Source organism: Quercus lobata, chromosome 10 (genome assembly GCF_001633185.2).
Source record: "Quercus lobata isolate SW786 chromosome 10, ValleyOak3.0 Primary Assembly, whole genome shotgun sequence".
In the NCBI taxonomy this organism is placed as follows: Eukaryota; Viridiplantae; Streptophyta; class Magnoliopsida; order Fagales; family Fagaceae; genus Quercus; species Quercus lobata.
This window is the reverse complement of record NC_044913.1, coordinates 31,174,740-31,192,475: the sequence shown is the minus strand read 5'-3', so window position 1 is coordinate 31,192,475 and position 17,736 is coordinate 31,174,740. Positions and strand designations below refer to the sequence as shown.

Sequence of the window (17,736 nt, the reverse complement as noted above, 5' to 3'; positions counted from 1 at the left end):
GCCTCACTATTTTGTGAGAATGCCATGTTGTGGGGAGGTACCCTAAATTTCTCCATAACTGAGTTTGCTAAAAGTCCACGGATCCTTAATATGGTGATGACCTTTGTACTCACTCCACGATCACACTATCACTGAGCCTCGTGCTCGTTTCCTTCTTTCTCTCATGGAGGATCTCTCTATAGATTTTCCATCACACATGATAGTATCTATTATAGATTACTATCGAGACACTGCTACACGTGATAAGCTTATCTTTCCTTCAGGTATCACACGCATCCTTACACGCTTTCACGTCACCATTCCTCCCTCTCCTCTCTTCCATGTCATAGGTGCCATTAGCAAGGAGTCTATCTAAAGGAGTGTAGCACAGCTGGCTGCGAAGCGGCCTTGTGTGGAAATGACAGGTGCAACCCCTACCCCTCAACCCTCTTCTACATCTGCTCCTTCTTCCTCCTCTAGGGCAGATGTCTCCCTCGCTGACATTATGGATTAGTTTCAGCACATACGTGCTGATTTTGGTAGTCATCTTGACATCTGTCTAATGAGATGTGTCAGATGAATACCAGAATCAGTCTCATCGCTCGCCACCAGTCTTGCCTTGGTGGTTTCGCACCCTCACCTTCACACGAGCCTACTGAGGAGTCTTCTTCTGGTGAAGATAATGATGATGGTGCTGATGGTTCTAGCTCTTCTAGTGATGATGAGATAATGACCTTTTAGTGATGTACCCTTTGTCACTCGTGACAAAAAGAGGGAGTAGTTTTGTATATGAGAGTAGTCATTATGTTAGGGGGAGAGCTAGCATAGGATATACTAGATACGAGGAGAGTGCTTTGAGGGATATAGTGAGGTTTTGATGTATCTTTTTCTCACTTCATGTACCACGGTCTTATGACCATTTTTACATACATTGTATTCTTTTCTCTCTCTCTCTCTCTCTCTCTCTCTCTCTCTCTCTATATATATATATATATATATATATGATGATGCATGTTTTTCACCTTATCTCACATGTGCTGTTTCTTTTCTCTCTTTATACACATGTTTCTTCTTTTATACAACTTGTCTAAGTTTCACACTTGATGCCTTGATGAATCTTGTTTAAGTGTTTTAGTTAAGACAAGTTGCAAGTCTACCATACCATGATCTCTTTTCTTGCAAAGTTTTTCAAGAGTTCGTAGTAGGGTTAGACTTATGTATTTTTGTAAGTTATGGGAAAGTTGTGTTAGACTTCTCTCATAATTACTGCTTGTGGTTTTGTCACGGATTGCCAAAGGGAGAGATTGTTAGGGTCATACTTTTTGTAATTGGCTAATCTTTTGACAAAATGCACTTTACTTGTAATTGGGTAGATCTAAGTTGGGTTTAGTACTTCAAAAAATATTTTGTTCAAGTCAAGTATTAAAGACATGAAGATTGATCCAAGAAATAAGTGAAAAAAATCTGTTCATTAAGTTTCGATAGATAGCTCGACAGATGCTTGCTATCGAGACTTAATGAGAAACTCGATAGATAGCTCGATAGTAGCTCGATCTATCGAGAACTATGATTTTCAATTTCCCAGGTCTGATTTTTGACCCAGGCTTTTGGATTTGTTTAGGGTTTCTTTTCTTATAATCTTAGACATATATAAGACTTATTTTAAAAGCAGTCACTGACGGATACAAAGACCCAAGAGATTTATTTTCTCTTTGAAAAGCTACTGCGTTTGTATGTCATAGGGTTTTGTAACCAAGTGTTTCCAAATCTTCATTGTTGATGAAGTGAAAAACTTTGTAGCCAACAATATCTGTTTAAGTTGCTGGAGTTAGTTATGTACTGGAATCCGTGCAAAGGGTTAGTCACAAATTGGAGGTTTATGCATCAAGGGAAAGAAGGCTACTACAAGATTTAAGTCCAATTGAGTATTGGAATGGAGGTTCAACTGTAGATTGGTATTTTGGGATAGGCCAGGGTAGTTGGTAAGATTCCTTATACTTGTAACAACTTGATTGTTGATTAGTGGATTCTTAGGAGTGGTGACCTCAAAATCACCCGGTGGGGTATTTGTTTTGCGAGGTTTTCCCCATTTGTCAACAAATCACCGTGCCAAATTTATTTTCCATTGCATCTAGTTTTTTGGTGATTTGTTGGTGCCTCCACGATTTGCATGCAATTGAACCTAATTAATCAACTTGGGTAATTGAATTAATTAATCGGGGCCAAACTATCTTAACCCAATACTCACAAATAATAAAATATATTTGTAGTTAATTCAAAATCCATTTCCATGCCTTTTTCCTCTCCCTTGTGTGTGTGAGTGTGTTTGTTTCTCAAAAAAAAAAAAAATCAATTTTCATGTGGGAAGATCCTTGGACAAAAGGAACAAATACTTTCTAGTATTGTTTATTTATAAGACTTCAATATCTATTTCTTGGTGGACAAGGAATACATTCCTTGGTGGACCAAGAATATTAATTTGCTTCTTCAATAATAATTATACTTATCTTCCACTTCCCAAAAAAAAAAAAAAAACCCCAAAGGATTTGTTGCATCTAGTTTTTTGGTGATTTGTTGGTGCCTCCACGATTTGCATGCAATTGAACCTAATTAATCAACTTGGGTAATTGAATTAATTAACCAGGGCCAAGCTATCTTAACCCAATACTCACAAATAATAAAATATCTTTGTAGTTAATTCAAAATCCATTTCCATGCCTTTTTCCTCTCCCTTGTGTGTGTGAGTGTGTTTGTTTCTCAAAAAAAAAAAAAAAAATCAATTTCCATGTGGGAAGATCCTTGGACAAAAAGGAACAAATACTTTCTAGTATTGTTTATTTATAAGACTTCAATATCTATTTCTTGGTGGACAAGGAATACATTCCTTGGTGGACCAAGAATATTAATTTGCTTCTTCAATAATAATTATACTTATCCCCCCCCCCCCAAAAAAAAAAAAAAAACCCAAACAAGTCAAAATAGCAACAATTTTTTATAATCTCCACCTTGACTCAAATTCTACCAACCAATCTTCATTCTTTTTGCACTAGTTCCAATCTTATTCCAAAAATAATAAATAAATAAATAAGGAGCAAGAGTCACAAAATTGAGCCAAATTCTACAATGATTCTCCACCTTGCAAGATTAGTAGACTGCCAAAGTTCATCAAACTCTTCTATCCACCTCAACATCAATCGATACACCAAATAAAAATATTTAACTCATCTCAACCTTGGCAAGTCTTCTCTCAATCCACAAATGCCTTAAGTATCAAACTCAAATTAGAGCCCAACCAAAAAATTAAAAAGTGCAAATCACCCTAAGCTATCCCCATATATGCCCATAAGTCTTAAGTGCCAAATACACTTAAAGGTGCTCAAATACTATGCATAGTGATCAAGTCCAAGTAGAGTTGAAACTTGACCCCAGTGACTACCTTTGTAAGAATATCAGTAGAATTATCAACAATCACAATTTTACGAAGAACAATATCTCTCTCATTAATAAAGTACTTTTGACACTAGGCCAAACACAAATGGATGGCGCTACAATTCTATCTATTGATATACTTATAGGTTTTTTTTTTTTTTTCATCTTTGTAGGTGTTTCTTCTAAAGAAAAATTTGATGGAATGAACAACTTCAGCAAGTGGGAATACGAAGTTGTTCCTTCCATCAAATTTTTCTACCTCAAATTTGGCAATGATGACCATAGTCCTAACTACTAGTGATGATTTGGTAGATGATTCACTTGACATCTTTCTTCCCAATACCTAAGTATTGTGGACCTTGGCTCTAAAACTAGTTCAGTTGTGACTGTATAAATTTTGTGTGATTGCAAAAACTCTTATACTAGTTTGTTGCACAAAAAAGGGACATCCATATAGCACTCCTATGCTGGATTGATTGTGAACACTATTATGATCTTAAAAAAGATCTCAAAAACAAATAATAGGAATGTACAAATTTAGGAAGAAAACATAGATACAAACACACACAAGAGAAGAATGCCAAGGATTTATGTAGTTCGATAGCAGCCTACGTTCACAAAAAGTAGATACTAATTCACCATATCAAAGAGAGATTACAAACTATTTACACACTCAAAAAGCACTCACAAATAACAAAAATTTCTTCTAAGTCTTTCTAACTATGAAATATCACCCCAAAGTCCACTATACCTAATGATGCTCTTTGAATCAAGAATGGACAAATGCTCAAGTTACCCTTTGCAGAAACTCACTCCATGTTCTACTAGGAGTTTTCTCCTCTCCTTATATGGGAGTAAAGCCACTAAACCGTTTATAGTATTGTTTATTTATAGTGGAAATTATGATTTTCTACCCTAAGAAATGTTTTTAATAATTTATGAATGACAAATTTTTTTTAAAAAAAAATTTAAGGAAAAAAATATAACATTTTCAACGGTTTATGGGGAAAAAACCTTTTAAAGCTTAGAGACGATCATGTAAACTTTTGAAAAGTAAAAAATATTTTGGTCATTAATAAATTACAAATGGGTGAGGTCCATAAGGCTTCTAATTTTCACAATGAAATTTTAATAACGTCATATTAAATAGCATTCACTCTTGAAAACCGGCTTGTAAGGGAAGGTGCCCAAGAGCTTATATACACATGTTTATATAAACTTACACAAGTAATGTGAGATACTAAGATCATAACATACCACCACGCTCTACAGCTGACATCCACAACGGCTCACTCTATCGACACTAACCCAATGCTAGCCCTTTCTCTTTTGGCAGCTCCACTCACCTATCAGTTATTTTAATCTAACCTTTAGGTCGCCCCCCTCTAGGATCCAACCACAAAGCCATAACTCATTTGATCCCATACTCAATAAGCTACACCTAATTACTCCAGATGGTAGTTGGCTTTGATACCAAATGATGAGAACTTGCTAGAATATGAATATGAATGGTGGAAAGTAAGAATGATGAATTGGAATAGTAGTTGTTGTAGGCCACTTCAAGGGGACCTAGACCTCCATAGAGAAAGAGAGATATTAAGAGAGAGAGATGCACCAAGCAATTGGTTTATTCTTCATTCCTATAACCTTGAATTACATCATGTATTTATAGGAAACTAGCTCTAATGCCATTGGCCCACATGGCCTAACACAATTGACTAGTTAATTGAACATGTGCTTTAAGAATTAAGCCATATATCAAATGAGCTACATGTGCTCAATTCTTAACTAAAGAAGGTTCTGTTCTTCTTTCCAGATGCAGTTTAAAGAGAATTATTTTTTCATTTGCATAAACAATTTTATTAATGGAAGATAAAGTTTTATACTTCGCCATCCCAAAGTTCTTCCAAAGACTTATGTCCATTTTCATGAACAAACTGTTCACCTTTGAATCCTTTGCATTGAGGAATTTTCTTGATTTTCTCTAATTCATCATCACATAATTCCCAATCAAATATTTGAAGGTTTTCCTTCATCCTCTCCTTGTTGAAGCTCTTAACAATGACACACACTCCCTGCTCAAGTATCCACCTCAATGCAACCTGCATTTTCTTTTCCTTTAAATTGTTAGGTAGAGAAAGGTGCTATAAATAATGATACATGCACTTTTTAGTTGTTACCGAATAATTTTTAAGGAAGAGAACTTTCAAATGTAGCCCATGCAAATGGGCAAAAGATGATAAGTTGAGTTTTCAAATAAAATCTGTCTTTTTGTTTTTGTTTTTTTGTTTTATTTCACTCACATTAAAAAGATGTCATAATTATTCTTAATCCCTCGTTATCATTGGTTTTCAATTAATTGTGACTATATTTTCAAAAATTGTAATGGTCTACACTTCTTTTTAAAATATAAAATAAATATCAAATATACTTAACAATAACAAATAACAACTAAGTTTTAGTCCCAATTTTTTTGTGGCCAACTATGGATCCTTAACATATTAGATAAGGTTGGCCACATGTATTCCTTTTGGTTATTTTATGCTATTTGAAGCATAGTTATTAAAACTAACTCGGGTATTGACTTGGTTTATGAGCTTGGTTACTAGTTCAACCAGTGGATTAGTACTAGTTGAACCGTAGAGTAAAAAAAAAAAAAAATATATATATATATATATATATATATAAAAGTTTGAGAAATCATAATAAAAATATGTAAATTAATTTGCATAAATTAATCTGGTAGTCTTTTGATAGGATGATAATCTTAGAGGTAGGTAGATAGATAGAGAAGCACATTTTTTTTTTTTTTTGGAATTCTTTAGGTTTTCTCCTCTTTAAATTACCACATTATAACACATTAAACTATAAAGAAGCCAATAAAGTGGACTTATAAATGTAATTTTATAAATTTCACAAACATATCCGGGTTACATATATTGCCACAAACCCACCAGGTTTGACTAGATATTGTGCAGAAATTGTCCCTTTAAATGCTCGAATCGATCTAGGTGCCAGGTCACTAGGTTTTTGGTCTAACCAGTTAGGTTGGTTCGGGTTTAATAACTATGATTTGAAGACATATTCTCTATTACTTTCTCAATTGATGAACCATTTTTTACTCTAATCTGTTAGTGTTATTTTTGGTTTTCCTCTCTTAACTTAAATCAACCCACTTTTTCCCTCACTAGTGCATTTATCACTTTTCTTTCAAGACTATTTTAAACAACTTTCTCTCATTTTTTATCTGTAAAGTGCTACTTATCTTTAAGCAAATTTCCTCATTTTGAATCTTATTTTTTAGTGTATTTCTACTTAATGCATCCTTTACCTTGGTCATCCCAATTTTTCAAACAAACCTACAATTTCTATCGTCAATTGGGTTACTAAATTTACTCAAATCAATTGTATCACTTTCATCAAAAAGTTTAATAACGTAACTTTCCATCTCTCTTTAATCACTCTATGATCTTCATCTTTAATACAGAGACTGTTCAAGTCTCTTCTTTTTATTTTCCTTGTTTTACTAAGTTTTTAAATACTCTTTTCTCCATCATTTGTCCCTAGATTGCTATGTAAAGCCTTACATTTAGCCTCTTCGACAACCGTTTTTTTCTTCCCTCTTTACCACTTTTTAATTGTCATAAGCAATATTTTTTCTACATTCAGGTAGACTTCTATACTTAAACCTTCTCATTCCACCACCAAGTCTCTTTAGTTGATCAACCACATTCTTTAGTTGCTCCAAGTACCTCTTTAGCCACTCTTTCAGTACAATTAACCATTTCATTCCACATCTTCATCTAAATTCCACTTCATGTTATTTTATCATTTTATCTTTAAACACATATCCTTGGGTTTATTTGTTTATAATATATATACACACTTCTAATGCACATATCTGGTACCACCAACCATTAATTGGTGTTAAGTGATTACGCTTTGTCCTAGTATATCACCTTAAAATCGTTACAGCATCTATTACACACTTTTCAAAAAATGATGAAATTTATTTAACTAGCGTTTGTCCCACTTTTGAAAGTAATTATGTCAAGTGTTCTATAATATCCAATCATACGATATTGCAAAGTCTATAATAGCACCTTTTGGTTCATCAAAAAAAAAAAAAATAATAATAATAATAATAGCACCTTTTGATTCATCAAAAAAAAGAAAAAGAAAAAAGCACCTTTTGATTTATTCCTTACTCCTTATTCTTGGTTTCCATGAATTTTTTAAAACCACACATTATCTTTTCCAACATGAACATTTAGGTATGCTCCAATAAAAGTGTTTTCTTCATTTGGTAACCCTTGAATCAATTCATCAATGCTCACCCAAATTTTTTGCTTAAAATCGATTCTTCCAATCTTTTTCTCCTAAGACAAGTTTCGTTAATATAATTCTATCCCCATCCTTCTAACCTCAACTTCTTTTTTCAGGATTTTATCTATAATTCTTCATACCCTCTAACCATTATTTATGATTTCTCACCTACCTACTTAATGTATCTTGTGTCTCTATGGTGTTGTGTTCTAATATTAGAAGAATTTTCATATTATTATTCATGTATCATGTGGTGTGTGTGTCTGTGTTTGTACTTAACTTCTCTAATAATAAAAAAATCTTAAAATGTTTTAGAATATACTGAAATCTAGAACACATTTCATTAAAAAAAAATAATAATAAAATAAAATTCTCTAGACACAAAAAATTGAATAAGTGATCTTGTATAGCACCTGTGGCACACTCTTCTCTTTTGTGATTGCAATCTCTTTGAGGACTGGACTTTCCATCACAGCAAGAGTACCCCAAATAGCACCATTGGCTCCTAGTGGAGACCATGCGCTAACCTGAATCCCTTTCTCTTTGCAGAAGTGTCGCAATTTTTCTTGCTGCCATGACACGTTCATTTCCACCTAAAAACATTTTCATTTCAGTTTCAATGCCATCATAACTCAAAGTCACCATTACTTGATGTGTGGTTACACCTTATTAAGTATATCATCTCGATTTTCCGCTTACCTGGTTAACTGCTGGTGGAATAGTAGCATGATGTAGGAGCTGGGGGAGCTTTTTGCAGCCAAAGTTGCATACTCCAACAGACTTAGCTAAGCCCAGTCTGTAACACTCTTCCATGGCCTCCCATGTACCTTTTATGTCAAAAGGCATAACATCCTCTTTTGAATGTTCGGTACTACCTTCAGTTCCTTTTTTCAACCTCACTGGAAAATGTATCAAATAGAGGTCCACATACTCTAGCCCCAGCTTCCTTGTTTTCATAAATGAAAAAAAGAAATTAACAAGTCTGGAACTCTGGTGGTCCAGCCCATGTGATTACTTACACTTATTTAAAATAAAATAAAAAACGAAGCCCAAAAGGAAAAATTTCGGAATGGAAGCCGATGAAAAAGATAGCCATCGGTTGGTGCCTACATTTGGACGACAGTACTCAAGCATGGAAAAAAGTGATTACAAATTTACAATATTGTGTAAACGAAAAGAAAAAATAAAATTAAAAAGGTAGAATTTGGCAGTGGTTTTCAGCACATAAAATCAGTTTTTACTTATATAATTTGTACTAGTCATTTGTTTGGAGTCTAAATCTTCTGTCCCATTTTTCCTACTCCACTCTATACTCCACCAATAAAAATTGTCAAGGCTCGTGTGACTTAATTTTTACTCTTTGTGTATTTAATTAGAATTTTATTGAGATTATTCTTAAATTTCATTGTACTATTAGTATTATACTGCGACGCACAACTTAATCTAAAACCATATTTACATTATAATATATATATATATATATATATTTATATATAAGTTTTATGTATATGTCATAACTCATAAATTAAATATTAAAAAAAAAAAAAGTTCTTCTAAATATAGAATCATATGAAGAAGTAAAAACTTATTTTATGTTTAATGTATCATGCTTTTATCCTCAAAAGTTGGTAAGGATAATTTAATTAAAGAAAAGTTTATATGAACAAAAAGTAGTGTTAGAAAAACTTATTAAGTGAATATTATATTATAAAAAAAGTTATTAAGTTCATAGTAATTGCTGTACTAGTTAACTATGAGTGAGCACGCATTCACCTAGCTCAGTCACAATTTTTAAAATCAAACTTTTATTATATTAGTACGAGACAATTACAAATTATCCACTTATAGTTAAGCCAGATTTAACTTGATTTACATGTGGTTCAAAAGTTGGCATTTTATCCGCTCTTTATCCTTCTAAGGTAAGTTTTGTTAGATTGACATAACCCATCTCTAGTTTTTCCGTTAGAAAAACACATTTTAATACAAAAACATATCATAAGACAAATTAAAATGTTAGGGTTATGGTTATGACAATTTAATAGAGCTTACATTAAGTAAGTAAAATGTCAATTTTCGAATCACAAGTAAACATGGTGGAATCAAACCTAACCACAAGTGAGTAATCTGTAATTATTTCTATCAATAATTTAGTATATAATATCATATGATTTAGAAGAAAAAAAAAGTTGATGGTTTCTTTAAAAAAAGAAATATGAAGGCAATTTCTTTTGCAATTCATAATCAACTTGTATGGTAACTAATTGAATATAATGCCAAATGCGACAATAATACAATGATGACAAAAAAAAAAAGTACGATGGTAAATTTTACCTATGAAAGAGATAAATTTGATTAGAACAGAGTGAAAAGGTATCTTAAGTATATGTGTTATAGGTGATTAAGTTGTATCCATTATTTATCAATTTAAATGTTTTTGAAATTTTGGGTAATAAATTTCAGTTAGAATTAATAGAATTTTAAATTTCTTTAAACTTAGACAATAGAGTTTCATCTAAATTAAACTATCCTTAAATCTTGCCATTTTGATTCAAGGAAATATAATATATTTTAACAATTAATAAGAAAAACTAAATTAATAATTAATAATAGTGTAACCACGTGTCAAAGAGAATCTTATTAATAACTTTGTGCAACTACAGCTTCTAAAACCCAATTTTTATTATATTGAATGCACTCTTTCTCAAGAAATTTTTGATAAATAAAATTAGCAAGCATTGTAAGAAATGAAAACATGATTCACAGAAAGGTTCTTAAGAATTAATTACACTCAAAGCAATCTTTATTTTTGTTTACTTTTGAGACACTCAAAGCAATCTTTAACTAGTTCAAAGAAAATGCAGTCAAATTTAATCAACTGGAATTTAGTGAGATCTGTGACGTGCAAATGCAAAACTTAGCCATTGAAAATTGTAGGCAGTGAAGAATGTAAAGATGATCAAATTTAATTAAAATGATTATTCAGTAAGTTTAATTAAGATGAATTTGATGAAGTCTATGATATTCAAATACAAGAACTTGCCATTCAAAAGTGTTGGGAAGAACGTAAGATACTATATATGTATAAAGTTTCATGCAGTACATGAAATTATGAATGTCTTTATGGAGATTTTCCAAAAATCCATCATTCCGACAATATCATTGTAGTGGAAATGACATTCCAACAATGATGATCAAGATGAAGATAATCAACTTGTAGAAAATGAAAACTTGAAACATCCCAGCTTCTTACTAATGAAATAAATAAATAAATAAATAAATAAAACAAACACTAATGCAAAATGAGAACCGTAGATTTCAAACCATCACCTCATGATCACGTACCATTTGGTTTTGAGTTCTTCTAGTATTATAACTTTTGTACCACAATTTTTATCATAATTCTAACATAGTATATTGTAATTAAGTAGACATCTATCACTTTCAAATGTACCCAAAATTTTTTCTCCATCACTCACAATTAACCACATTAAGGTTGTGGGCTTGTGGCCAATGTTATGGCATAAAAGTTATAAAAGTTATGCACACTTATTTTTCATTAAGCAGATGATTGGTGCATATGAAAAAAAAAAAAAAAACATTAAGGTCATTAAAAAAATAGTTTAATTGGTCACTGACAAATGACAATGATATGGCTAAGGTTTTTTTTTTTTTTTTTAATATGGCTAATTTGGGTGGCTATGTTTACCACATATTGCATTGACTATTGATATGGACAAGTTGGGTGGCTATGTTTGTCCTTGATTTTTAGTATCCATACATTTATGGATGAGTTCTTTTTCCTTTACAAAAACAATCTCTTACTATTTTGGCCAATAAAAGTAGCTAATATGCAAATTGATTTATTTATGGTTTAGACTCGAAAGACAATCATGAAGAGAGCTAGGACCACCACAATCAATCAATTATAAGTTAGGACCAGTAATTGCAAAGAGTAGCAGTCGGGCGACGGGGGTAACTTTAGACCTAATCACTAAAATTAATTATTTTCTAAGGCCCCTATTTATTTATTTTTATTTTTTTTAAGCCTCAAAATCGTAAGTCAATTATTTATTTGATAACAAAATAGTAAGCCTATAACCACCGATGTTTTCATACACTCTTTCTTTGAGTATTGTGGTGGGTCCAACGGGTGAATGGAAAGTGTACATGAGAAAGTGAAATTGTCGGTGTCACCGTGTCAGTGTCGGTGCCTATAGCATAATTGGTAGGAAAAAAAAAAGTATAAGTATACCGTGTGCTCTCTTTCTCACAACCCAAAAAATAAATTATGAATCAATAAAAATCCGTTACAATTGAAATCCTTAAATGTTGACAATTAAAAAAAAAACCTAAAATGTTTTAAAAATAAAATTTTGTGAGTGTGTCAATCATTCATGCATTCACAATCATATTTTTCTAATGGCTTAAACTTCAATTTTTTTTTTTTTTTTTGGATAGGTAAACTTCAATTTTTGTAAACTAGTATTTCACATTGTAAATTATCAATATTAGCCATTGAACTTCCACACAACCACTCACCAGAAAATCTCTCTCTCTCTCTCTCTCCACGAAAATAAAAAATTAGAAATTATATTTTAGCTTACCTTACATGTGAGAGAGTGTAAAAGTTTTATCGAGGAATTTCAGCACCTATGGCAGAATTGAGAAAAGAAATAGCATAAGTAGGTTGTGCACTCTCTTCCCATCTTTAAGAAGACCCTAAAATTATGGATCAATAAAAATCCTCACAATTGCAATCCTAAACTATTTTTAAAAATACCTTTTGTGTGCCCAATGTTCATTAATGATCGATTTCCTTTCCAATGGCTAGAACTTTAATTTTTGTTAGCATTAGATACCTAACTCCCACATAGTCACATGCCAAACAATCTCTCTCAACACCAAAATCAAAATTAGAAATTAGATTTCCACTTCCATTCATCATACATCATCCTACCCAAGGTAAAGTAAAACTCATTTTTTTTAAAGATTATAGTAATAAATTTTCATCTCTTTTATGCATGAATCATGATACAAAATTAATATTAGTTTCATTAGTACTACTAATTCATCGAGCTATATATTGAATCCATCTTTGCTTGGCTAGATTGGGATTATTGAGTAATTCTATGATTCTATCATTAAATGAAGTAGCAATATTACCTTTAGTAAATTAAATTCTATTGTTCTTAAATTTATTTTATTTTTGTCATATTAAAATTTATATTCTAAATATTTCTATTTCTTCATTTTAATATTTTCTTAATTATAAATGTGTACTAGAAAATATTAATGAAGAACTTTGTTTTGAATAAGAGTTCTAATTCATCAAAAAGAAAACTAAATGGTATAGACATGTGCAGAGATGATAAATGGTAGAGATTATAGCATACTTACTTAAGTGTGAGATTGAGTGCGGGGAGAACCAGATCATGATGGGCATCCGTACACCATAGTTTAGAAGTAATGAAAATTTCTTCACGACTCTTAATAAGACCTAGCTGTAGAGCTTGTGCCAAAGCCTGGCCTAGGGGTTCTTCGGTTCCATACATGGATGCAGTGTCAAAATGACGGTAACCAACTTTAATGGCATCAATGAAGACTGAAACCAGAGTCTGTGATGGAGGGAGAGGAACAGCTGCTGTGCCAAACCCAATTAATGGCATTTTTTGGCCCGAATTCAGTACCACCTCTGGAGTTCGACTTCTTCTCATGCTTCAAGCCTCCGAAGCAAAACTTTGCCCACAAATATTATAATAACCTCAAGATTTTGAGGCCTGCCCCCCTTTTTTTTTCCTAGATAAGAGAGGACTGTCCTTTTCAAGCTCTAGCCGGCTGGCGGCTAGCCCATTATTTTAGAAGAGCATCCACATTGGATATTCTAAAAAATGCAATTTTACTGTATTCCCTCTTTTTATTATTATTATTATTATTTTTAATTTGGATACAGTATTCATAAGTAGTCAACATGGGCAAAAATGGCCCATTACCATCAATTTTGGAAATAATTTGCTCAGAAACACTGTTTCCGAACTATATAGCAATCTACCACTTTTTCGGGCCTATAGCAGCGTTTTCCTGAAAAAAATTTTTATAAGTCCCATAACAGGTTCAAGGAGCCCTATAGTGGCGTTTTTAAGCCCTATAGTGACGTTTTTGGGCCCTATAGCGGCGTTTTCCTGCAAAATTTTTTTTGTAAGTCCCATAACAGTTTCAAGGGGTCCTATAGTGGCGTTTTTAAGCCCTATAGTGACGTTTTCGAGCCCTATAGCGGCGTTTTCGGAAAAAGTGGTATTTCCCTAATTATTTCCGAAACAGTGCTCTGTTGCTAAATATTTCAAAAATTAATGCTGATGGGCCATTTTTGCCAGTCAACATGCGTTTCTCTCCCCCACCCCTCCCCAAAAAAAAAAAATAGTTAACATGCTATATTATATGGATGCACTCAAGATTTTAAGCTAGCAGGTAGAAGAGTAAAAAATTAAAATAAAATAAAATAAAATAAAAATTAAAAAAAAAAAACTCCAAGTAGACATCCATATAGTATTAAAAAACTATAAATACACAAAATTGTTATTTCTAAATACATTAAGATGCAACCATCTACCAATAAAGAAAAACAAAAACAAAATAATTTTTTTTTTTTTTTAATACTGGCTGGTTAGGATTTTTTGTTGTCATTGAAGTTAGAAGTATTCACAGTGGTGGTACTAAAAATTTTAGTTTTTAAACCCTTAAAAAACTAATTTATCTATTTTACTACTGTGGACACAAAGGGGTTTCGGAGTCGTCGTCTTAGGAAGATGTTGGGCATCCAAAACTGCCCAACTCTAAGGTTGGTTTCCCATTATTGTGTCTTATGTCTTAATCCTATTAAAGGCACACTCAATATTGATATCTAACTCACACACACACACACACACACACACACACACACACACACACACACATTCATCTAACAATCAACATGACATCAATCATCCCTAACCATACATCTATCATGGCATACCCTAGCATTCATCTAACAAACAACCTATCATCCATCTAGCATACATGTCATGGCATCAAGGCATTTATCGCAACACAAAATCCTAATCATACATCTAATCATGCTTCATTACAAACCCTATCATCATATCATAGCTATCCAAGGCAGAAGCATGTGAGCTTTAAGATCAAAGGTAAAAACAAAGCCAACCAAAACATGTCATCATCCAAGGCATTAAGATCACAATTATATCATCAAACCCAACCATGCATGTGCATTGTGAATGCATAACTTACCTTTACTTACCTTGCAGCAATCAGGACCTATGGCATTATGCATGAACATGTGAATGCATGTACATGGCATCAAAAAAAAGAAAACACAAAACAAACCCTAATTCTAACATGTGAAGGCAAATAAACAATTAAACATGTGAAACAGAAGCTTTAATAGCATAAAAAACATGGAAAAGAGGCTATATAGAAACATACATGTGAAAGCAGAAGCAAAAACAAATAAATAAAAATTAGAGTTTCTGGGTAAGTTCATACGCACATACACACGCATTAACTTCCCTACATGCGTATAATCAAGTCTGCATGTGCAAGCAAGATTATGCATACATAGTTTCTGCCTAGAAACCCTAGAAACAAAGCAGATGCAATAAAACTTCAAAAATAGAAATCTAACATCCTAACATACTTTTAAAACTACATAAACCTAAGCTAGATAAACATACTAATCCATATTACGACAAAAAAAAAAAAAAAAAAAAAAAAAGGGCAAACAAAAATATTAAGGCATAAAAAAAGAAGAGAAAAGGAAAAGAAAAGTTTAGACTAATACCTCAAAGAAAAGCTATTCAAGATTGATTTTTGACCGTTTCCTTTAGTCAAATCTATTCACAAACCAATAAGAAAGTGATTAATAATATTAAACTCAAAGATCAATGCCAGAAAATGCCCTAATCAAAAGAAAATTGACTTGAGGATATTTTGTGAAAAACTCCTTCTTTGATTCACTATTTCTAGTGAATCTTAGTATTTTCTCATGGGATTTCTTTGTGTTTTTTGAAAATATACCATGTAAGGCTACTTATAGTGTGAAAATAAGGGTTTGGAACAGCTCTCAAACGATATGGGATTCGTTCCAAACCTCAATATTAATGCAGAAAACTTGTCTTGTATAATTTATGGAATTCGCTATGCATGCGCAAGATTAGGTTTGTGTACACGTGCAAAAAGTTGCATGCGCAAGTCGATTCTTATATGCACATAGCAAGGGTTTACTTAGCCTTATTTTTCCAAAAATAGATTTATTTGCTCATTAAAATTTATATTTTCATTTTAATATTTCTCAACTCAATTTAACATCTAATTGGGTCCTAAACCAACCTTGGGTCTTATAATTCAGCATCATTGGAAAATGGGGGCCCGAGTCGTAAGAGATACAAAATGCGGTGTCTACAACCATTTCACTTTACAATACACCCAATATCAAATGTTCTATTTTTTTTTTTTATCATTTCATTTAAAATAATATAAACAAATCATTAAAATAGTAAGGGAAGAGAGAGAATTAGAGTTTTTTAATTGAAGGAAGAGATATAATCTTAATAAAATATTGTATTTTATTTTTAATAACTTGCTACAGTCAACTAGTATTTATTCAAGTTTGCTACAGTTGAAAAAAATTAGCTTTAGCTTCTCCTATAATACATGATTTTTTGGTTCTTTGGTGGTAAAATAGTTTTTTTTTGCTAAAATACAATCACTATTGTGAATGTTCTTATTGTTTTTGATAAATTTTTGGATTGGATAGTTGCTATTTGGGTTAGACTAACTAGGCTAATTGGGAAAAAGGGGGCCTAGGGTTTTGGAAAGGAGCCTAACTACAAAAATAAAATATATAATAATTATATAATAAAAAATTGGACCCAGGGGGACCCGAGCCCTCTTGGGCTCCCACCTGGGTCCGTCCTTACTGTACTAGATTACTAAAACATCACATTTGACGGTCTTATTCTCACATTATGCAGTACCCACATTACATGTGACTATACTTTTGCCACATTCGATGGTTTCCTTATTTTTTTTCTTACATTTGATTATTTCATTGTAAGTAATACCAACATCACATTTTAGCGTGCTTTTATCACATTCGATAATTCCTTAACTTATTTTCCTCACATTTGACAGTTCCATCATCACATTGGGCAATACCAATATCATATGTGACTATACTTTTGTCACATTTGATGATTTCTTTTTTTTGTCACATTTGATAGTTTCATTATCACATTCGACAATACCAGCATCACATATGACTGTAGTACCAACATCACATGTAACCATACTTTTGTCACATCGATGGTTTCCTTATTCATTTTCTTACATTTGATGGTTCCATTATCACATTAGGCAGTACAAACATCACATATGATTGTACTTTTGTCATATTTGGTTTTACCTTTATTGTTTTCTTACATTTGACAGTTCCATCGTCACATTAAGCAATATCAATATCATATGTGACCGTATTTTTTATCACATTCAATGGTTCCCTTATTTTTTCTCATATTTGATGATTCTATTATCACATTAGGCAATATCAACATTACATGTGACTGTACTTTTGCCACATTTGGTTGTACCTTTATTTTTTTCTTATATTTGATAATTTCATTGTCATATTGGACAATACCAATAACACATGTGGCCGTATTTTTATCACATTTAGTGATTTCCTTTTCTTTCTTTCTTTTTTTTTTTTTTTTTTTTTTTTTTTTTTCATATTTGACAGTTTCATTGTCCCATTGGGCAATATCAATATCACATGTGACCAAAATACCTCCAAAATTCTCAAAAATTACTAGGATGCCCTTAAAATCTAAAAAATGACCGAAATACTCTTAGAACCTATGAAATGACCCTAAAACCTAAAAAAATGTCAAAAATATGCTTAGAACCTAAAAAATGACCTAAATGACTCTGAAATCTAAAAAATGACCAAAA

General features: G+C 32.1%; 1 protein-coding gene across 1 annotated transcript; it reads right to left on the bottom strand.

Annotated features, from left to right (window-relative positions):
* Positions 1-5,018: 5,018 nt before the first annotated feature.
* On the bottom strand, positions 5,019-13,528 carry LOC115965375 (methylecgonone reductase-like). The gene is made up of 4 exons (XM_031084578.1): positions 13,132-13,528; positions 8,434-8,680; positions 8,148-8,327; positions 5,019-5,510 (listed from the first exon to the last, which is right to left on the bottom strand). Exons 1-4 carry the CDS (start codon positions 13,446-13,448, stop codon positions 5,289-5,291), a joined length of 966 nt encoding a protein of 321 aa, XP_030940438.1. The 5' UTR covers positions 13,449-13,528; the 3' UTR covers positions 5,019-5,288.
* Positions 13,529-17,736: the final 4,208 nt, after the last annotated feature.